The sequence below is a fragment of the Lynx rufus genome, unplaced genomic scaffold, assembly GCF_022079265.1.
Source record: "Lynx rufus isolate CCGP_SWC_20201006 ecotype Redwood Valley unplaced genomic scaffold, mLynRuf1.p SCAF_31, whole genome shotgun sequence".
NCBI lineage: Eukaryota > Metazoa > Chordata > Mammalia > Carnivora > Felidae > Lynx > Lynx rufus.
In genome coordinates, this window is record NW_025814847.1 from 566,088 (window position 1) to 589,411 (window position 23,324).

At 45.9% G+C, this 23,324-nt stretch overlaps 1 protein-coding gene and 1 long non-coding RNA gene across 2 annotated transcripts in view; both read left to right on the top strand.

Annotated features, from left to right (window-relative positions):
- Window positions 1-2,261, top strand: part of LOC124521776 (uncharacterized) — a 16,706-nt gene extending 14,445 nt beyond the window's left edge. The window contains exon 4 of the long non-coding RNA XR_006964601.1: window positions 2,236-2,261. This is a non-coding gene — a long non-coding RNA (uncharacterized LOC124521776). The remainder of the gene's footprint in view (window positions 1-2,235) is intronic.
- Window positions 2,262-6,162: 3,901 nt separating this feature from the next.
- Window positions 6,163-16,831, top strand: CD48 (CD48 molecule). Its single transcript, XM_047092810.1, has 4 exons — window positions 6,163-6,327; window positions 11,055-11,351; window positions 14,760-15,020; window positions 16,692-16,831. Exons 1-4 carry the CDS (start codon window positions 6,249-6,251, stop codon window positions 16,769-16,771), a joined length of 717 nt encoding a protein of 238 aa, XP_046948766.1. The 5' UTR covers window positions 6,163-6,248; the 3' UTR covers window positions 16,772-16,831.
- Window positions 16,832-23,324: the final 6,493 nt, after the last annotated feature.

Here is a 23,324-nt window from a genome sequence, read left to right on the forward strand (position 1 = left end):
CTTTTATTATAAATTCTTTTGTAATGAACATTGTTTTATGTTTCATTTATCCTCGTGCAATTGTGCCATTATGTTTCTATATAGATTATTACAAGCAGACAAAGTACGAAGCGTATTATATAGTGAAAAATTTGACAGGTAACACCAAATTTCCCTCCACAAAGCGTGCATAATTTATATTTCCATAAACAGTGTATGTGTCTGATTTCCTCTAATTTTTTTCATCACTGGAATCGAACAATTTTTTTTTCTAATTTGATAGTTAATATTATCATTATTTGTTTAATTTCCATTTCCCTGATTCCCAGGAGGAAATGCGCATTTTTCATGTGTATTGGGCATTTTCTTATTTTCATCCTGTAAATTATCTGTTGGTATACTTTGCAATAGACACATCCCTGTAACCTTATTACATTTCCTTTCTGCAGCATTTGATGTTGTGAATGCCTCCATTCTTCAAATTCTCTCATTTCCTGCGAACTTCCTATGCTCTAGTATTCTTCCCAGTTTTCTTTTTTAAAAAAATATTTATTTGTTGGGGGGGGGGTTGGTTAGAGAGGCAGAGACAGAGGGAGACACAGAATCCGAAGCAGGCTCCAGGCTCTAAGCTGTCAGCACAGAGCCCGATGCGGGCCTCAAACTCATGAATGGTGGGATCATGACCTGAGCTGAAGTTGGATGCTTAACGGACTGAGCCCCCCAGGAGCCCCTTCTTCCCAGTTTTCTAGCGGATCTTTTTCAGTCTCCTTTGTCTTTGCCTTTTTCTTTACCATTCCTTAAACATAGCAGCTGGTATTACCAGGGTGCTGTAGACTGAATGTTTGTGGTCCCTCCGCACCCAATTCATATGCTGAAACCTGATCCCTCATGTGATGGTATTCGGATGTGGAGCTTTTGGGAGGTGATTAAGTCATGAATCCTCATGAATGGGATTAGTGTTTTTTTTTTTAATATAATTTATTGTCAAATTGGCTAACATACAGTGTGTACGTGGTGCTCTTGGTTTTGGGGGTAGATTCCTGTGATTCATTGCTTATGTACAACACCCACTGCTCATCCCAACAGGTGCCCTCCTCAATGCCCATCCCCCATTTCCCCTCCGTCCCATCCACCCTCAGTTTGTTCTCTGCATTTAAGAGTCTCTTATGGTTTGCCTCCCTCCCTCTCTGTTTGTAACTATTTTTTTTCCTCTTCCCTTTTCCCTATGGTCTTCTGTTAAGTTTCTCAGGTTCCACATGTGAGTGAAAACATATGATATCTGTCTTTCTCTGACTGACTTATTTCACTTAGCGTAACACTCTCCAGTTCCATCCATGTTGCTGCAAATGGCAGGACTTCATTCTTTCTCATTGCCAAGTAGTATTCCATTATATATGTAAACCACATCTTCTTTATCCATTCGTCAGTTGATGGACATTTGGGCTCTTTCCATAATTTGGCTATTGTTGAAAGTGCTGCTATAAACATTGGGGTACGAGTGCCCCTATGCATCAGCACTCCTGTATCCCTTAGGTAAATTCCTAGCAGGATAAATTCCTATTGCTGGGTCGAAGGGTAGTTCTATTTTTGATTTTTTGAGGAAACTCCACAGTTTTCCAGAGAGGCTGCACCAGTTTGCATTCCCACCAACAGTGCAAGAGGGTTCTCGTTCCTCCACATCCTTGTCAACATCTGTTGTCCTGAGTTGTTAATTTTAGTTACTGTGACCGGTTTGAGGTGGTACCTCGATGTGGTTTTGATTTGTATTTCCCTGATGATGAGTGATGTTGAGCATTTTTTCATGTGTCCGTTAGCCATCTGGATGTCTTCTTAGGACAAGTGTCTATTCATGTCTTCTATTTGTTCACTGGATTATTTGTTTTTCAGGTGTTGAGTTTGGTAAGTTCTTTATAGATTTTGGATACTAACCCTCTATCCGATATGCCATTTGCAAATATCTTTTCCCATTCCGTTGGTTGTCTTTTAGTTTTGTTGATTGTTTCCTTTGCAGTGCAGCAGTTTTTTATCTTGATGAGGTCCCAATAGTTTATTTTTGCTTTTAATTCCCTTGCATTTGGAGACATGTCGAGCAAGAAATTGCTGTGGCTGAGGTCAAAGAGGCTGTTGCCTGTTTTCTCCTCTAGGGTTTTGATGGCTTCCTGTCTCATATTTAGGTCTTTTGTCCATTTTGAGTTTATTTTTGTGTCTGGTGTAAGAAAGTGGTCTAGTTTCATTCTTCTGCATGTTGCTGTCCAGGTCTCCCAAAACCACTTGCTAAAGAGACTTATTTCCATTAGATACTCTTTCCTGCTTTCTCAACATGATACTCTACATGGAAAACCCGGAAGACTCCACCAAAAAGCTGCCGGAACTGATATATGAATTCAGCAAAGTCGCAGGATACAAAAATCAATGTACAGAAATCAGTTGCATTCCTATGCACCAATAATGAAGCAACAGAAAGAGAAATCAAGGAATCGATCCCGTTTATAATTACACCAAGAACCACAAAATACTTAGGAATAAACGTAACCAGAGATGTAAAAGATCTGTAGGCTGAAAACTATAGAAAACTTATGAAGGGAATTGAAGAAGACACAAAGAAATGGAAAAACATTCCATGCTCATGGATTGGAAGAATAAATATTGTTAAAATGTCAATGCTACCGAAAGCAATCTACACATTCAATGCAATCCCAATCAAAATTGCACTGGCATTCTTCTTAAAGCTAGAAGAAACAATCCTGAAATCTGTATGGAACCACAAAAGACCCCGGATTAGTGTCTTTTAAAAGAGGCCCCAGAGAGCTCCGTTCTTCCAGCTCCGTCCTTCCTTCTACCACACGAGGACACAATGAGAAGATGGCCATTTATGAACTAGTAAGTGGGCCCTCCCAGATACTGAATCTGTTGGTGCCTTGATCTTGGACTTCCCAGCCTCCAGGGTATGAGAAGTAGATATTTGTTGTGCAAGTCTCCCAGGTTTTGGTATTTTTGTTACAGTAGCCTGGATGAACTAAGACATGGGGGATTCCCTGCTCAATCTCCTTTTCACTTTATGTATTCCTCCCAAGAGAGATCCTTCTTGTACATGATATGATTTCCACCACAATTTGTGTGCTGACTATTCATATTTCTGGGAGGTAGCTCAGATCTCTCTCTTGAGCCCCAGGTGCACATATTCGACTCTGTTTCAGACATCTTAATCACAACATATCCCAAACTGAACTTATCTTTCGTGTCCCACCCACTAATTTAGTCCCCCAAGCCAACAATCGGCTCTTTCTTTTCCCTTTCCCTCCTCCCCCCCGCTAAAAAACCAGGTGTGGACTTCTGCTGATTCTGACTTCTTCCCATCACCCTCTCTACTGCTGCTGCTGCTGCTGAGTCCTTCATTATCGTGTAGCTGGAATCTTCTAACATCTCCTTACTTCTAATCTCATCCTCCTCTTCATCAGCGTTCTTTCTAATCTGTGGAATGAAGCACATCATCAGCTCAAAATCTTTACTTACTTCTCCTTGAAAGGGGTCAGGATAAAACCCAAACTCCTGACCACACACACAAAAGCCTTATTGATCTGGACCTGGTTTCCTTTTTTTTGTTTGTTTCAGTCACACAAAATATCCTCAGTTTCCCAATCTAGCCACGTTCTCTGCCTTCTCAGATGGTATCATATTCATCTTCCTTACGTAACACATCCCCTTGCTCTTCAGAGGAGTCACACCTAGGGTCTGTCTCCCAGCAGCTTCCCCCGATCACACAGTTTGTGTTGGGTGGTCCATCCATGTGGTCCCATTATTCTCCATTTCAAAACCATATTTACACATGAGACTGTGAGCTGCTTAAGAGCAGGCAAGTGTAGGGGTGCCTGGGTGGCTCAGTCGGTTAGGCGTCCGACTTCAGCTCAGGTCACGATCTCGCGGTCCGTGATTTCGAGCCCGACGTTGGGCTCTGTGCTGACAGCTCAGAGCCTGGAACCTGTTTCAGATTCTGTGTCTCCCTCTCTCTCTCTGCCCCTCCCCCGTTCATGGTCTGTCTCTCTCTGTCTCAAAAATAAATAAACGTTAGAAAAAAATTTTTAAAGAGAGCAGGCAGATGTATAGCTTTCATTTCTACAACTTCAGATGTAGCCCAAGAGATATCTAATAGGCGTGACTGGGTGGCTCATTTGATTGAGCATCTGACTCTTGATTTCAGCTCGGGTTGTGATCCCAGGGTCATTGGTCTTGGAGTCTGCTTAAGATTGTCTCTCTCTCTCTTCCTCTGTCCCTTTTCCCTGCTCTCTCTTTCTCTCCAAAATAAAATAAAATTTAAAAAAATTAAAAAAAAAATTTTTTTTTCAACGTTTATTTTTATTTTTGGGACAGAGAGAGACAGAGCATGAACGGGGGAGGGGCAGAGAGAGAGGGAGACACAGAATCGGAAGCAGGCTCCAGGCTCCGAGCCGTCAGCCCAGAGCCTGACGCGGGGCTCGAACTCACGGACCGCGAGATCGCGACCTGGTTGAAGTCGGACGCTTAACCGACTGCGCCACCCAGGCGCCCCAAAAATTTTAAAAATTTAAAAAAAATCTTAAAAAAAAGGAATATCTAATAGAAGGAAAAAGGAGAAAGGAGAAGAGGAGAGGAGAATCTGGCCTCTGCTCCCCAAAATGGCTCTCACCAAGATTAAGGTCACTAGTGAGCACACAATTACTAAATACAATGAGTACAGTTTCTGCTAATCCGGATACAGTTTTTGAAACATCACTTTCTCCTAGACTTCCCTCTGTCCATGGTGGATCCTTCTCATTTTCGTCTTTAGGGTCCTTTTCTTCTGCTCACCTCTTAGGTGAGGATATTGTCCTGGGTCCCCTGCTCTCTCAGTCTCCTTGGGATGTGCCCAAGTTGGAGCCTACGCGGACACCTGCAGTGTTGTGCTGCCTCCTACCGGAACTAGGGAGGTTGGGAATAAATCTTGTTATCCCCCCCAGGGCTAGCTTCAGATGCTTCCGAGAAACACAGAAACACGGAGCAGTAGCCCTTTTGAAGACTCTCTGGAGAGTCCAGGTCTGAGCAAAGCCCACCCACGTGTGGTTTCTTTCGCTTCCTTCCTTTTCTCTTTCTCTGCCCTTGTGACTCTGCCTCCTCCTCCCACGCACCTTATTTATGGTTCTCTTTAAAACCTCCCCTAGCTAACTCCACCTCAAGTTCCCTCATTCTACTCCCGTCTCGTCTCATCGTCTCTACTCTAGTCCGCAGATTTCCTGTAGCCCATACTGGGGAAAGAGCAGAAGACTGGGGTGGAGGAGAGCTGATCCATGACCTTATTCTGACTCAAAATCTCAAGTTTAAAATGCAGGCAATACTGCCTGTCCTTCTCACCTCACAGGGCTCCAATGTGATCAAGGGAATGGGGTGTCGTCCGTAGTTTAAGGCATTGGGCTGACTCGCTTTCCCCAAGCTGATCTTTTGGGGGAGGGTAATTACTTTCATCAGAGGAGTTCGCACGTGGAGCCGAGCCACGTTTTTATCGGTGTCCTCTCTGTTGAATTGGAAATGTCTCCAGTTCAAAAATCGTTACAAATAAGCTGTATTAGGGACTGTGGCTTGCTGTATGGGTCCCCAAAGCGCCCTAGATGGGCAAATAATTCATTTAGGTTCAAGAGGGATGGGCCTGAAATTTCTGGGAAATCCCTCCTTTTGGACCAAGTGATCTTGCTTTTTCAACTAACGTTCCGTGGATAGGGCTAATGTAAAGGTACAAGCAGTGACTTTATCATTAAGGAGGAAGAGCCTGAGGGTGGGGCTTAGGGCATGGGAGACCTGATTTCCCAGACATTCTGTCCTGAATGACACTTATATATGACCTACTCGTCTCATGACTTAGACGTGGCCCCGGCCGGAAATCCCCTGCAGGTTTGGTGGGCCCTGACTAATTTTACCTTCTGGATTAATTGGGGTGATTCTTGCCTGGGAAGCCCAAAGCAGATATTCTCCATCAGGGAACCCTAATCACTGGCCCTTCTGAGAACCCAGTAGTAGCTATGGATCCTCTCTCGAGAAAACAGAACCAACTGTGCCTTCAAACTAGCTCACTTCACCGCTATGGTGTCACATATGGTGGCTTCCTGTTTTTGACCTCCAAACTCCACCCATGAGCTTGCTTTTGTAAAAGCAAAAAGTGGGTGTTTTCCTCTAAACTTGGGCCATGATTTCAAGGGCTCTGGAGCCCTCGGTCCGCTGCTAACCCGGGGTCTGGCCTGTCTTCAGCGTTCCTGGGACATAACATGCGTCCCCAAAGGCAGGAGTGGTTTATACCTCTGGGACTTCTACTGCTGCCTCGTTTGCTCCTGGCAAACATTCAAGGTACTTTACGTGCGTCGTGTGCCTGTGATCGTATATGGGAGGCACAGTGAGATAGAAAAGGGGGTATGAGGTGGGGCTTAACCCCGGGAGTGGAGTGTGGTCTCCACACAGCAGGTACACCTATGTTGGTAGCAGCACCGTGGAGAACCTTCCTGAGCCTTGGAGATAAGGCTCTCTCTTTTCCTATGGGGTCATGACAAAAAACAGGGCCCTGGGGAGATGGGGAAGTAGGCTTCTTATATTTCGTTCCACGGCTTGAGGTCTGGGAAGGTCTGGTGTTTTGCTTTTTCTGTTGTTGTTGTTGCTTTTTTCTTTTCTTTTCTTTTCTTTTTTTTTTTTTGCATTTTGTGTTTATTAATTTTCATTTATTTATTTATTTATTTATTTATTTATTTATTTATTTTCTAGAACGTTTTTATTTTTTATTTTTGGGAGAGAGAGACACACACACACAGAGTACAAGTGGGGAAGGGGCGGAGAGAGAGAGGGAGACACAGAATCCGAAGCAGGCTCCAGGCTCCGAGCTGTTCGCACGGAGCGTGACTCGGGGCTTGAACCCACTGACCGAGAGATCATGACCTGAACTGAAGTCGGATGCTTAACTGACTGAGCCACCCAGGCACCCCCTCCTTTTTTTTTTTTTCCATTTTGAATATCAGCTCCAAACTGAAAGCTGCCGCATTTTCTGCTAGTTACACACCCTGCTCCCTGTGGCATTCTCTGAGACCTCTAGCCAGGGGCTGTGTCCTGAGCAAAGATAAATGGTGTTGTCATTCCCAAAGAGAGATCTAAATTGTAGGAAAGAAAGCTTGCCCTCTCTAGGGTCTGTGAATGAGGATCTGAGCAGAGGCCTTGGGAGCCTCAGTATCAAAGGAACCCCCAACATCTAGTTGCTAAGAGTTAAAGGCCATTCCTCTGCCATGGGCTTGTTCTGGTTCCCCTCACGGTGCTCCGGGACTGAGCGAACGTTCCTTTCCGTTACAACTACTCAACCTCGCAGTACTTTTCTTTCCAGGTCAGCTGAGAAGCGAGAGGTAAGCTATTGCCTTTCTCACTATTCCTCCGAAGAAGTATTCAGGCATTATTATATTGTACCTCTGAAATGAACGTAGTGTCGTATGTAAATTACACTTCAATTTTAGAAATTACTTCCTTAAAAGGTTTGTACAGCTTAAAATAGTTGACCTTATCAGAGAGCTCGTGATAACTCCATATTAGTATCCTAAAAACTCACCTCTTTCCTTCCTTAATAGTTTTGCTGGAAACCATGTGACTTTAGAGTGGGGAGAACTTCCTCTGTAGGGCCTCTTTTGCCTCCTAGAGCAGACTCTTAGGTATGACATGATGATTCTTTTGGTCTGAGTCCCCATGTTCCCCCTTTTACATTTGCTTCTGTACTGACAAGAAATATGGGTTGGCACAGGAGAGAGCTGCTTCATTTTCTATTGTAAACTACATGTAAACACAGGTACTTTATCCTCAGCATCCAGAGACGTAACCAACTACTTTTTCCTGTGAAATTAAATCAAAATAGGGGTGCCTCAGCGGCTCAGTCGGTTGTGTGTCCGATTCGTGATTTCGGCTTAGGTCATGATCTCATGGGTCATGGGACGGAGCCCTGCGTGGGGCTCCATGCTGACAATGCGGAACCTGCTTGGGATTCTCTCTTTCCCTCTCTCCTGTCCCTCCCCTGCTCTCTCGCTCTCTCTCTCAAAATAAATACATAAAAACTTTGTTTTAAGTTTAAATTAAAAAAATTAAATCAAAATAGTAGCCTTCTTTGCAGTTACTTCCCTATCTTCTAACACATGTAATTGTTAGGAAGGCAAATCAAGATTTTGTCAATGTACTTTAAAAACGGAAAGAATACATAAGTGTATTATAGGTAAGAAAGATCAGTTTATCTGAATTTAGTAGACAATTATCAGACTAAACCGCCGTCTTCATACCCCAAATTGTATTACAACACTTCTTTAATTTTGCAATCTATATTAGTAAAATTAATCCTTATTTCTTCCTTAACTTGTGAATGAATTATAGAAGCCTTTTAGATGACTAGAATATCTTTTATTTCTTTTTAAATGGCCAATCAAGCATTCTTTCTACTGCTGCTATCTTGAGGTTTATGTTGCTTTTCCAGGCCACATTTTCATTAGTTAGTTCAAAACAAAATTCTCCTTTCCCTTGTGATTTTCAAGCCTGATCTCAGCCCATCTGAGGCTGCTGGTTTTATACTTCAAGGTTTCTTTTAGCTGCTTTGCATTGATTTTTGGTATCTGAAATCTTGAATGCTCTATGTTTTTATGTTTTTGGCTTTTTTTTTTTTTGAGAAGTCCCAAGCACCTCCTCCCCTGCTCCTCTGCTTTCTACATCATAATAGCCATCTTTTATTCATTTATCAGGATCCAGCCATAAGACGGGAGTCTACTGGCCCAGTTTGGGCACCTATCATATTTAAGAAACACAGTTCATTGCTTATGAGTAATTAAACAGTAACTCAAATTTCTACTTACAGTCTCTCAAAACATGTTAAAGGAAATCCAATGTGTAAACTGGGAGCACTTATGTACACATTTTGTCCTGTCCGTCCATCCATCCACCCGTTGGGTATTAAATACCAGACGTCAACCAAATATTTTGGGGATTTAAAATTGAGCAGGACATGGTCTTTGCCTTTGAGAAACTCACAACATTCGCGACTGTGTGTCTGCTACAGTTTCTCCACGTCCTTCACACTAAATTTTGAAGTTCTTTTGAGCACGTTGGGGATACTCTTGCCAGACGTGATCTTCTTGTCCTTAGAAAGGAACATCCATTCTCACAAGGAGAAAGATGCAGGGTGTAACTGGGCCTGGATCATACCTTGAGTCTACATGCTCTGTAGTCTTCATTCTTTCTCATTGGACTCATCCTCCTTGCTCTTTCTCCAAGGAAACGTTAGGGAAGTTCTCTGTTTCAACAGAGGTGCTGGGTCCTTTCTGTCTCATCACCACATGTCCTAGGCCAGTGGTGCGGTTTTGTGTTATCTCTTGTGCATATCGAGAGACCTTTCAGACCTTTACCGAGAAATAAAGTGGTGGCTGATAGCGGGTTGAGCTGTCTTCCTGAGCATATGTCTGACCCTTGTTGGAGAGTCTGCCCAGGATGACCCAGGCCAGTAGTTCTCAGCTGGAATGGGGGTGAGACATTTGACCGGATCTGGAGACTCTTTTGACGGTCACATCTGGAGAAATGCTGCTGGTATGTAGCGGGCAGGGGCCAGGAATTCTGCTGAACATCCTGTAATGCACAAGGACAGGCCCTACCAACAAGGAATGATCTGGCCTAAAATGCCAATAGTGTGCCAAGTCTGAAAAACATCGATCTAGGCTCTCTCTTGCCACCACTTCCATTAATTCACGTGGAAACAAGTAACAGAATGGGAACAAGTCCAGGACATATGTCTGGCGATTTGAAAATCCTGGGGGCAGTGTCCTGATTTGCTGCACGCCCCAGGAGACCAGAGTTCCTGTCTGCATGGCTGATATCAGAGCCTCGCACAGTGCCAGGCATACAGTGGTTCCAATACCATTATTGGCCCTGAATTGATTACGTCACAGAGATCATAATGTGTGGAATGGGTCAATCAGAAGGGCCGTGGAAATGAATGCCTAAGTATGTCTGCAGAGGCACTAGGCACAGAGTAAGTGCTCGAAACATGTTTGTGGAATGGAGACCTGGATGCTTGGAAGAACTAATGAATAGAAACTTGAAAGCTCTGGGGACACAGGCAGTTTTAATCTTTTACGAGCTGAAGAGAGTGCTTTTGGAAATGATAGACTTGTGGAAAGTGAGCAGCTAGATATCTATATAATGTTCAACAATAAGCTGAGGTTTTGTGTGATAGAATACGAGGCCAGAGTTAATGTAGACCATACTTCCTCTTTCCTCTACCAGTAGGTTCTTTCTACTGCTTTTTCTCAGCCTATAGGTAGATGTTGATAACTATCTATCCACCTCTGTCTACTTTGTTCTTCTCCCTCCACAATGAGTCAACAGATCTCCCCTTCCTCTTGCACCTTCCTGGCTATCATCTTGTCTTTTCCTTGCCGTAGCCAAACAAGGTTTGGGTGCCCGCACGAAAAAAGAACAGAAGAGCAAACACAAATAGGAACAAACATGAGATTAGTTAGAATGAGAAAAGAAGTCTCAACGTGTCACAAGTTTCCCAAAGCTGAGAAATACTACAAAAATTACGAACGCCAGAAAACTAGCATCATCTCGCTATGAACGAAATGTCTTCACGCTTCTAGAATACGTTGCCACTGAACAGCTCTGACTGTCGTTCGTTTCGAACTTTGCGTCTTCTCTACTTCCCACCTACTCCTAGAGAATTCAACTGAAAGATCAGGGAACACAAGCCCAGAGAGGGGATGTGACTTGTCACCATTTTATTTGAAAATCTACTGGTATGAGAGCAAGGGAGAGAGCGGAGGCCAGCCTCAGGGTCGTTTTTCTGTCTGGTCTGGGGCAGAACTAGGTGAATTATCAGCAACATCCCATTGCCCATTCCTCAAGCTGCAGCTTTCACTGAATTCTGGATCAGGGGCCAGGCCTCCTAGTGAAAACCATACTCACTGCTTCCAAGCAGAAACCCCATCCTTCTTCCCTGTCCCACACGTCAGGCCAAAGCCTGGGCCGCCGGGCCGCTCTGCCCTCTCTAAGACGGCTCTCATTTTCATTCACAGATGCTTCAGATCAAATGACTGTCATCTCTGGCAGCAACGTGACTCTGAAAATCTCCAATGTGACTCATAACTACAAACAATTAGCCTGGTTTTACAACGACAACCAGAAGATTGTAGAACAGGAGTCCAAAGACCCTAAATACTTCAAGTCTCAGTTTAAGGACAGGGTCCGTCTTGGTGTTGACCACACACTTTTCATCTATAATGTCCAGAAGGAGGACAGCAGCACCTACATCCTGAAGGTGTTGAAGGAGTCTGGGAAAGAGATATCTAAGTACATCTCACTGAAGGTGTTGGGTGAGTTTGGGGAGCCCCACTCCAGGGCCCCAGATGGACCACTGGGAGGTTTCCCTGGGCTCATGGGGACCCTCTCTGGGAGGAGGAACTTCAGGACAGGCTTAATTCATTTCTCCCAGAGCCCGTTCCTCTGGGGAGTGAGCCTGGGCCGGCAGAACCCAAACTGGGAGCCTTGGGACATTTAAAACTGTGAAGAGAGGGAAAACCACAGAAATGGTTTCTTCTCTCTCCTCTTCACGCTCTTCTGTGATCAACCCAAATCAGTTCCGAGCTTATCTTAATGATATACCTGAACACAGACTTCATGAGACTCAAGGAGAAAGCTACAAGAGATACAGAATGGGGCAGGGAATGTTAAAGCAAGGCTGTTTACCTTTCAGAATGGATGGGACAAAAACTTCCACTCACAGCTCCAGCCTAACTGGTATATGTGGAATAAGGACTAATATTAAATTTGGAAGCGGACAAACCTGGGTTAAACTCTGGATACTAGCTCCCTTACTAGCTGTGTGACCTTGGAGAAAGATCTCAACATCACCATATTAGGTGAATCTCTTTCGATGGCAAAGTAGCAGATACTAGTTTGATACAAATTTGGCAAAAAAAAAAAAAAAAGTCTATTAAAGAAACTAGACCTATTTAAAGCAATTCAAGGGACCTAAAAGAGGCAGGAAGGGCTGAACAGAGGAAGAATGAGGCCAGTCTAGAGTCCCCACGCTCAGGAATCTGTAGACTAGGCCTCTGCATCCCCGCCATTTACATGACTTACTCTCAAGGCCTAGACCTTTGTAACTCTTGGTTTAAGTTACCAGAATTTATTTATTATTATTTTTTTAATGTTTGTTTATTTCCGAGACGGGCTAGAGCATGAGTGGGGGAGAGGCAGAGAGAGAGGGAGACACAGAATCCGAAGCGGGCTCCAGGCTCTGAGCCGTCAGCACAGAGCCCGACATGGGGCTCCAACCCACCAACCGTGAGATCACGACCTGAGCCGAAATCGGTCGCTCAACCAACTGAGCCACCCGGGGGGCCTTGAATTTATTTATTTTTTAAAGTTTATTTATTTATTTTGAGAGAAAGAGAGAGCATGAGCAGGGAGGGGCAGAAAGAGAGGGAGAGAGAGAATCCCAAGCAGGCTCTACACTGTTAGCACAGAGCCCAACATGGGGCTTGATCTCACGAACTGTGAGATCATGACCTGAGCTGAAATCAAGAGCCACTTAATCGACCGAGTCACCCAGGCACCCCTAAATTCTCAGAATTTGAAGAGAGAAGCTGATTAGCCCGAGGTGGTTCAGATACGTGTATCTGATGAAAACATTTACGGCACGAAGGGTCAGGCTATAAAGCAGAAACATGGCTCCTGGGGACTCCTCCCTGGTGTTGAGGTAAGCAATTATTAGAGAAGAGGGGCAGGGCAGACATCCCAGACAGGTGAGACCTGAGAGCTGTGGAGTCCCCATATTATGAGGATAATTATATCTTGCTTTTAGGATGTCATGAGAATCAAAGTCAATAATGAGAGTAAGACATCAAAAAATGAAAACAAGGGTTCCTTTCCAAACCAAATCATTTTATCATGCAGTTTCCTTCTACCAGATAATTACCAGAAATATAAATACAAAAGCTCTAGAAAATACTCAGAATATGTCTGTAATGTTCTTTCTCCCCCGAAACAGTGTAAATGAAGAGTGTCATGCACAATCAGGTCCCACCAGCTCAACCGTCCCTGTTCTAAGAGGCTGGAGGCCCCTTCTTTCTCACTTCCTCAAAGTCACATGCGCCTGAAAATTCGGGACGTTTTTGAAGGTTCTGGGAACAGGAAAGAGTCAAAGTCTCTTACAGTGGTCTTAAGAAAAGCCCAAATTTGTATCATTTACCAATTTCTGTGGTAAATAGTCCCACCATGGCCAATTCCAAGTTCCTAATGGTTTCATAATCAGCTTGCAACATTTCTGAATATTTTAAATTCCCAAAGCTGGTGTGAGGTAAGCGCGTGTGTCTGAAGATAAGACCATCAGGAAACTCATTCTTCAGTGCAGACCTTGAATTTCTGATAGCTCAAGGGGGGCATCTTAGAGCCAGACTCTCTGCGCTGGCTCAAAAAAATCCCATCCACAAAGTGCCCCAGTGCATGCTTCTCAGCGTGTAAAATGTGGACGAGATGGAAGACAAGGCTAGACCACAGGAAATGCCAAAAAACATTATGAAAATGTGCAGGGGAAGTCCAGCAATCTGAGGGGGATTTCACATTGGAGATGGGCCTAGAGTCAGGGAGACCAGACAGGCAGAACCCTCCCATCTCACCCCGCACCCTTGCAGCCAGAGGCAAGCTCTGGGCTCGTCAGTTCTCTGACGCATTTAATCCTTTGACACACGAGCGGCACTGACTTTGCAGGGGTTTCATCCGTGGCCAGAATGGAAAGGCGCCAGCGGGTCTCAGGTAAAGGGGCCATGGCAAAGGAAGGAACAGATGCTGAGATTACTTTTTAGCCCATCTGGTGGCAGGATGACAGCGGTAATGATGATGTGACCTCCAACATGCATATAACACTTGTGCCCTGCAGAAAGCACTTCCCCCTGGAGGATGCCATTTTATCTCACTAACATTGTGCTATGAGGTGGAGTCAGTTTACCAATGGGAAGGAAAGTTGAGGGGTTGATTACCTTGATAACGTCACTCCATGAGAGCCAGGACCCAGGCTGGTCTCACTCCAAAGCTACTGTTTTGTCCTTTGTATCTCATAACTACTCCATCCATCCATCCATCCATCCTTTTGTCAGACACTTACAGAATTCCTGCTATGTGGCAGGCCCTGTACTAAACCCTGAGATACCAAAGATAACGGATACAATGCTGTGCATCATGGCTTATGCGTGCTGGGAGTTACAGGAGGCTCTTCTCTGTAGCTCTGCCAGAGTCCAGGAAAGGGCTTTGCAGTGTGCTGGGTGGCACCTCTTACCCCAGGACTCTTGCTGAATCTGAGCCCAAGTGCTCGTGAAGGACGGATGGGCCAAGATGCCAACTCTGGGCTGGTGCTGGAGAAGGATCCCCAAGGAGCTCAGACAGTTGGGATACCAAGTCTGATCCCAACCAATCTCTGCTGTCCTTTCCGGCCCACACATAGTCATAACCCCATTTTGGTTCTGGGTGCATGGCTTCCCCCACCCCCAACATACATACCATATCCATTTTAGCTTCACCCCTAAGGAGCAGCCCTTCCAGTCTGAGCCTCCAGACGTCAAAGCTGCTCACTGGCTCCCTCTGTAGGGGCCTCTTCTCCATGACACCACTTCCCGTCCCTACCTAGCTCCCTTTGTATTTTGTTAGCCGAACGCTTGTAGCATCAGTGCCTCATAAATGCATAAACCCATCGTCTCATCTTACAACATGCTCCTCGTCTTCAGATCCAGTACCTAAACCTGTCATAAAGATTGAGAAGATACCGGAAGAGAGCAACAGATGTCATCTGAAACTGTCATGTGAGATCGAAGGCCTGTCTGCAAGCTGGTATGGGGACTCGAGACCATTTCCAAAGCAGATCCATAGTAATGTGCTTGAAATCACCGTTAATCCACAGAATTACTCCAGGAGTTACACCTGCCAAGTCAGCAATGCTGTGAGCAGCAAGAATGACACAGTCTACTTCACTTTACCCTGTACCCTGGGTAAGAAATATTCCCAAGGGAGCCGAGGCGGGGTACGGGTAACTAGTTTGCTCTTGATTCAAGAAAGCTGTGGGAATCCTATTCAGCATCCTGCTTGGGTGGAGAATCCCAAAGGCATCTGTGAGACCTGGGAGACGGGTTCCACCCGGGCTCTGCCACCGCCTCTCAGCAAGCTCGCCTGGCTTTTGTGGAGCTTATCGTCCTTGCTTGCAAAGGGGGGCTGACACTCCTACCCAGCTCTAACGATGCATGGTCCTAGAATCTGAGGTCCGGGGAATTGTAGGACAAGCAGATGTCAGCACTGAGCAGGGGAAAAGTGCAAGTGGGAGAGTACACCAGACCCAGTTGAGCAGGTGCATAGAGGGGTTTCTGGGAGACGGCCTAAGTTAACAAAGGCAAGAAAGGCCGGGTAGAGGAGCACAAGCCAGACGGGCACTAAACAGGAACGAGGGCCTTATCCTAAGGTAGAGACTCTCTGCTCTTTAGAAAGACAGACTCTGGGTTTCATGTTTCAGATCCTCTGTCTCTTGGGAGGATCCATTCACTTGAGCGTCTCTCTTGGCTCTCTATCAAGCCCATGCAAGTCCCGTAGAGGGGTAGCTGGGATCAGGCAGTAAGCTCGTAGGCTTTAGAGTCAGACACCTGGGGTTAATCCCGGAATTGTCACTTACTAGTGAAGCAAGTTACTTCGCTTCTCCAAGTCACGTCCTTCGCCAAGTCGTGTCCTTCCTAATAAACAGACAAAATAGTAATCCTTATCTCATGCTGTATAAGGATTAAATGAGATAGTACAGATAACCTGCCTAGCACAGTGCCTGATGAATCTTCAATGAATGGTACTTAAATTACACCCAGTTCCTTCAATTCTGGAGATACTAGGAGTTTGGGGGACCCCTTAATAAATTTGAGTTACTATCTCCAGCATTCTGGGCCCTGTACTTTCCATACCTCTGAAACCACATCCCTGAGAATCTATATCCATATCCATATCCTTCCAGAATAACTCACGCCTGTGGTGCCAACATTTACCTGAGTTTCCCGTCAGGCACCAGGGACCATGGCCCTCAGAGACACTGCTCTTTCACGGTCTTCCCGGACCCGGTCTACTCTCCCACCTGTACTGATTTCTTCACCTCTGCTCCCACATGCAGACTATGGACACTGTATACTTCTTCATTCTTCCCAACCGACTGGTCATGCCTCTTCTAGTCTCTCCTGCCACCACAGACCTGATGGGACAGTTTGGCGTCTGGCCATGAGACTACCTTCATATCACCGGCACATCCTGAGAGCCAGAAACAGGAAGAAACACAGCCCCTGTCCTTTATAAAATGAGGGTGACTGCTCATCTACAGAGAGGAGGAAAACAATAATATAGCCCTTTTTATTTTGGAAGTGCTAAACCACTCTAGTCACTTTTTAGCCACCCAAATTATTCTAGAAAAGCATCCCTAATTTATCACCCATTCTCTTTGTCTTTTAATTTTCTGCTCCCTCCTCCACTCTGTTCTTACCCCTTCTCTTCTCTTCCCTTCTTTTCTCTCTTCCCGTTCCCCTTTTCCTCTTAGTAGGTGTAGATGGTGAGTGGGGTGGAAAAACAGAGAGGGGAAGTAATCCTTCCCTCCCTGAACTCTAGACACCTAACTGTTTGGCATTTTCTTTCTCTTTCAGCCAGATCTGCTGGAGTAGCCTGGATTGCAACGTGGCTAGTGGTCATGGCGCCCATTGTTCCTGGCCTCCTATGGCCCTGAGATAAGCTCTTCTAACTCAGGAGTGAAACTTGAAGATGGCTGGGTCTTGCCTTCATCAGCCAGACAGGAGCTCTGGTTACATGGGATGGAAGAAAGTGTGCTGTTGGGGCATCTACAAGGATTTTCAAATTAACTTTTAAAAAATTAGAGTTAAGGGATGCTTGGGTGGCTCAGTTGGTTAAGCATCCGATTCTTGGTTTCGGCTCAGGTCATGATTTTACAGTTTTGTGAGTTCAAGTCCCCTCATTGGGCTTTGCACTGGAAGTGTGGAGCCTCCTTGGGATTCTCTCTCTCTCTGCCCCTCTCCCACTCACGTTGTCTTCGTCTTTCTCAACATAAACAAATAAACTTAAAAACATTTTTTTTAAATGTTCATTTATTTTTAAGAGAGAGAGAGAGAGAGAAAGGGTGCGAGTCAGGGAGGGACACCGAGAGAGGGAAACACAGAATCCGAGGCAGGCTCCAAGCTCTGAGCTGTCAGCACAGAGCCCAATGTGGGGCTCAAACCCACAAACTGTGAGATCAAGACCTGAGCTGAAGTTAGATGTTTAACCAACTGAGCCGCCCAGGTGCCCCAAAATAAATAAATAAACTTACAAACAAACGAACAAATAATTAATTTTAATTAAATAAAAAACTACAGTTGATATTTTATTTTATATCCTTGGTTGTTTCTCAGCGCCCATACATAGATACACATGCATTCTTCCCACCAGAAGATGTGATCAAACGATGCTTTCTTGTTTAAATAAAGATTTGAGAGGACCATCAACGTTAAACTGTCGGGCAATGCCTGTTCCATTGGCCTGGACAATCGAGATACAAAGGGGAAGAGCCTAGGATCATGGGCTCCTTCTGGTGTTTCAGTGTGTCTGTGGAGTTAATTTGTGCTGTCTCTGACTCTTGCTCCCACATCCATGCCCGATTTTCTGGGGTTTCAACTTCTCCCCACCCCAAATTCTGGCCTCCTCTCTGAGGAGCATGCTCATTAGGTTTCCTGGGAATATGGGGTCAGGCTTACCCCTCAGGAGTGAGCCAGAAACTTTGCCACATAAAAAGAGTCCCTCCCAAGCCTTTCCTGGGGGAGCCGAGCAACCGTACTCCCTTTGTGTGCAACTCTTCAAGTCCTACCTGTGTCATAGGAGCTAATAAAACCATCAAACGGGCAAAATGTTCTCACTAGTGTCTTCCGTTGCAGGAAGGTGGGAGGCCCCAGGCCTGGCGCTGACAAAACACACATTTCTGCTGTGTGTTCCCCTCCTCCAAGCCTTGTGTGGGCCTGCAGCTGAGAAGGCCCTTCAAGGATGTGCTCCCCATTCTGGGCACTGCCCCCCTACAGATGACTTTCCTTCTACATCAAACCAGCCTTCCCTGCCATCTAGCCCTCTTCTGTGGAAGAAAATACCACGTGTTCGCCACTCTCATTTTCCTCCTGGGCTGTCTGTCCCGGTTAATTTTCTGTGTCAACTCGACTGGGGCACAGCGGTGTCCCGATGTGCGGTCCCACACTCTTCTGTGTGTGTCTGTGAGGGTTTTCTGGGTAAGACTAACATTTGAATCAGTAGACTGAGTAAAGCAGATTATCCTCCCTAATGTGTGTGGGCTGCATCCAATCAGGTGAAAATGTGAGCAGGCTCACCCTCCCACAAATATGGGAGAATTACCTCTGTCTGACTCCTTTTGAGCTGGGACATTTGTTTCTTTCCTGCCTTCAGACGCCAACAGCAATCCTGGGTCTCAGATCTTGGGACTTGTCAGCTTCCATAATTACATGAGCCAATTCCTTACAATGAATCTGTGTGTGTGTGTGTGTGTGTGTGTGTGCGCGTGCGGGCGCACGCGTGTGCACCTCCTCTTTGTCTGTCTCTGTAGAGCCCTGCCCAATGCGCGGGCCAATAAAAAAGCTACCTTTGTCAGCTCCTTTTTCATTTCGTTGGGGCCATGGGACTGGTTTTAGCCAATAGAAAATGGATGGAATTGATGGGACAGGACGTGAGGGACCCTGAGAAGTGGAGCCACATAACGAAAGCCACCTGGGTCCAAGCCATTGCATGGAAGGCAGCTGCCTGGTTTACACTACACATGCATAAGAAAGTTTGGGTTTTGTTTGTTACCACAAGATAGCCTGGACTCCCTAAGACACCGACCATCCCCTTCAGCCCTACCTGTGGTCCCATCCCAGCCTCACCTCCGATTAGCTTGCACCCTCCAATGGGACGGTCTGCTTTCTGCGTGCAGTGTCCTTCCCTTTTCCCTTGCTCTTTCTTGGCAGAAGAAGAGGTTTTCTTGAGGACACACACACACACACACGCATCAATGGAATCAAAGAGCATCTCTGGGGGAAAGCAGTAAGGGAAAAGAAATGTCACTTTATACCATCAATAAGCATAGTCCTCGCTGCTAAGGAACAGGCACACCTCTCCCAGGATCGAGTTTTGACTGGGTCTAGTTACTTGAAGACCTGAGGCAAATCCTCACCTTTGACGGTCCAGATCGCCAACACCAATTATTCCCTGCCTCTCTCTCTCTCCAGGCAGTGCTAGATAGTTCATTTGTTGGACTTAGTGCAGAATGAAAATGTAGGACCCCACCCCCCCCCCCGCCTTGTTCAAAATGCAGGGAAAAAGTGCCATTAAATGCACTAAAATATAAACCTTTTCCCTTTATTCTGCAGTCTTTCTGTATTTGGGATGATTTTTTTTTTAAGTTGCTATTAAATGTTCTAAGTAAAGGAAGTTAAACGTTTCTGTTATCATTGTGAATTTTATTGTTTATATTTGCAACGCCAGTCAGTTTTGAATGAAATATAAGAATATTTATTTCATTTGGGGGGTAACTGAAATTACTCAATTCGTGTTTTTTTTAGCTTATAGATACATGTGCATTTTGTCTTTGTCAGAGTAATAGAAATAATGCAAAAAAACACACCTCACTTAACTGTTTTATTTATTTTTATTTATTTTTTAACGTTCATTTATTTTTGACAGAGACCAAGCATGAGCGGGGGAGGGGCAGAGAGAGAGGGAGACACAGAATCCGAAGCAGGCTCCAGGCTGCGAGCTGTCAGCACAGAGCCTGATGCGGGTCTTAAACTCACAGACCGTGAGATCACGACCTGAGCCGAAGCCGGACGCTCATCCGACTGGGCCACCCAGGCGCCCCAACTGTTTTATTTTACTTCTTTGTTTTTTGTTTGTTTGTTTTTTTAGTGTTTTTATTTATTTTTGAGGCAGAGAGAGACAGAGCATGAACAGGGGAAGAGTCAGAGAGAGAGGGAGACATAGAATCGGAAGCAGGCTCCGGGCTCTGAGCCATCAGCACAGAGCCCGATGCGGGGCTCGAACTCACAGACTGTGAGATCATGACCTGAGCCGAAGTCGGACGCTCATCCGACTGGGCCACGCAGGTGCCCCAGTTTTATTTTACTTCTTGTGCACACACATTTTTCCAACACTCTCTGGAAGCCAGTGGGTTTCGTGACACAATTCCTTTGTAGTCATTTTGAGTCTCCGCGAACTCCTACGCATCGTTGATCCACTGAATTCTGTACTCATGGGGTACCATGAATGCTGCATTTGGAGGAGGCAGCCAGAACAGGATGGACCATGCATACTGCACTGTAAAGGACTTCATTCAAAAGACACAGGTTGCAAGGTGACATTATTGAGAATGTAATAATATCAAGATGGTGACAGCGGAGCACCAGACCAAAGTGTTCTTGCACCAAAGCCTCTGAACAACCCAGTTGCAGCTGGGTTGGCCTCAAGGATACCTGACATCTTACACCGAGACGATACATTCTTCTGGGAGTTCCAGTACAAGGACCAAGCCTGATTCTCACGGATTCCCCAGCCTCTCATGTGTTTCCATACATCAAAACGTAGCGGGGTGATTATCAGCGAACTCAAGTGTTAAAAAAAAAAAAAAAAGGAGGAGCACCTGGGTGGCTTAGTTGATCAAGTGTCTGACTTTGGCTCGGGTCATCCTCTCGCAGGTCACGGGTTCAAGCCCTGTGTTGGACTCTGTGCCGACGGCTCGGAGCCTGGATCCTGCTTCAGATTCTGTGTCTCCCTCTGTCTCTGCCCCTCCCCCACGTAAGCTCTGTCTGTCTGTCTGTCTGTCTCTCTCTCTCTCTCAAAACTAACTAAACATTAAAAGAAAAAGAAAAGGAAAACCACCCAAAAATGGAGTCACTTGTGCCCATGTTGCCAAACCAAGACTTAATACCTAACTTAACCACAGTTTCAACCTCTCCTAGGTTGAACCAGTCAATCTGGAATTACCTCATTCCTAGTGAAGTCACCTGCCCGACAGACCCTTGCTGTCCCCTAAAGGAAGGTGATCTTGCCTGAAATGATCCGGCTCTTTGCTAGCAACTTGTCCTGCTCCCTTCTGCCTGTGAAAGTCGCTCATTTTGTACTGCTCCTCAGAACTTCTTTCAATGTGCACATGGAATGCTGCCTGACTCATGAATAAAGCCAAGAAAGATCTTTAAAATGTACTCGGCTGAATTTTTCATTTTTAACTTTTGACACAAGCCGTTTGTCTTCGTGCAAAGAAGATATCCCAGCATTTGCCCAAAGTTCTCACCAAGAACTGCCTCTTGTGACGTCCCCAGCCGTCCTCCCTGTGGCCACTCTGGTGAGCTCTGCAATACTGCCCTCTGCTGTCTCCACTGCAGCCAGTTGGGTCCGTGCGACTCAAACGTTCACTGTAGCTGCAGCAAACCCGGGCATTTTGTTAAAATGCAGACTGAGTCAGTAGGCCTGAGGTGGGGAGGGAGATTCTGCATTTTAGAGAAGATTCTAGGAGATGCCGGTGTCATTGTCCACAGACCATTTCTTTGAGCAGTAAGGCACAAGGTGTCCCTGAGCTCTGTTGTTCTGACTTTCAGCTCCCTGGTTTCTAGGTCTGTCCAAGGGATTCCCTTCTCTCCCACTTCCTGCCCTGCTCTGCTCCTGGACACCACACTCCTTTCCCTTCTCAAGTTAACGTGTCCGGTGGTTCCTCCCAGGTTCCCATGATCCCCGGGTGCACCACTACGCGACCGGGACCAACTTGTCTCAACAGGCAGCACAAGATGGCTCACAGAAGGTTTGCAAGGCCAGGGTCTCCTGGGAAGTAAGAGAGTGAAGGCTTCGTATCTGGCTCTGCACAAATCAACAGCTTGGATTGGACCCCGGTGATGGGACCTGGACCATGAAATTAGACCCGGACCCTTCGGCCAATGAGCTCATTCATTCCGTTCCGCTATTTCTGCTATTTCCCAAGTGCTTGGCCATGCTGGGTGCCTGGGAGCTGCTTAATGAAAGGTACCATTGACTGAGACCCATGTGCCTGGCTCTTGCTGAGCAATTTACCCGAACGCGTCCCTTTGAGGAACAGGGACGGGTGTTGGGAGAGGAAGTCTTTCCAAACTCTTAATTAGGGATTTGGATTGAAGTGGCTTCCTTGACCCTGTTAATTCTATACAATTCTTGCTGACGCCAAAGCAATCTTAGAAAGGCCCCATCCTTTATCCTTACTTCGTATCCAGGAGTAACAGATCAACCTCCTCCAGTGCCTTTGGGCTCTGTTCAAGCGCATTTGTTAAAGTGGCCGTCCCTGCACCAGGAGAGGTGTGCTCTCCCCTCCCCCTGCCTGCTGCTATTGTCCCCCCCACTCCTCAGAAGACTGCGTGGTGGGGGAGAGGACAGATTTAACCCAGAGCCACCTGCATGAGCTGCGAAGTGGTAAGGATAGACCCTTATTCCCTTTCACCAGCTGCTCTGCCCCTCCCCCATGCTCTGCTGTTGCCTCCTTTTCTTTCTACTTCATTTAATTTAATTTAATTCATTTTTTGAATCTGCATCCAAGTTAGCTAGCATATGGTGCAACAATGATCTCAGGAGTAGGTTCCTTAATGCCCCTGACCCATTTAGCTCATTTTACCACCCACAACCCCTCCAGCAACCCTCGGTTTATTCTCTCGTTTTCTACGCCCATCGTCTTACTATCTCTTATTTTTTTCATTCCTCTGGTCCACCTCATCCTGCAGATGGTTTTTTCACTACTTCTGCTTCATGCAGCCATTTCTGCCCGACATTCCATCTGCCCACAAGGGTCTGCGCAGCCCCGATAGGCGATGCCTTGGTGGGTTTCTTTCCTCTCCTCTTGAAATAGGAAGTGTGATCCCCTCCGTCGTGCCTTCCAGCGCCGTGACCTCTGTGCCTGGGGGCCCAGCTCGGGCAGAGCTTCCTTTGGAGCAGACAGCACAACAGACACACCGGCTCATTCTCTCAACGGCTATCTGCGATGGGATTCAGATGGCACTTTTCCTTACGCTTCAAATTTAGAGCTGGGCCCAAGAGACGTCACTTTCTAAATTTTTTTTTCTTCAACGTTTTATTTTATTTTTGGGACAGAGAGAGACAGAGCATGAACGGGGGAGGGGCAGAGAGAGAGGGAGACACAGAATCGGAAACAGGCTCCAGGCTCTGAGCCATCAGCCCAGAGCCCGACGCGGGGCTCGAACTCCCGGACCGCGAGATCGTGACCTGGCTGAAGTCGGACG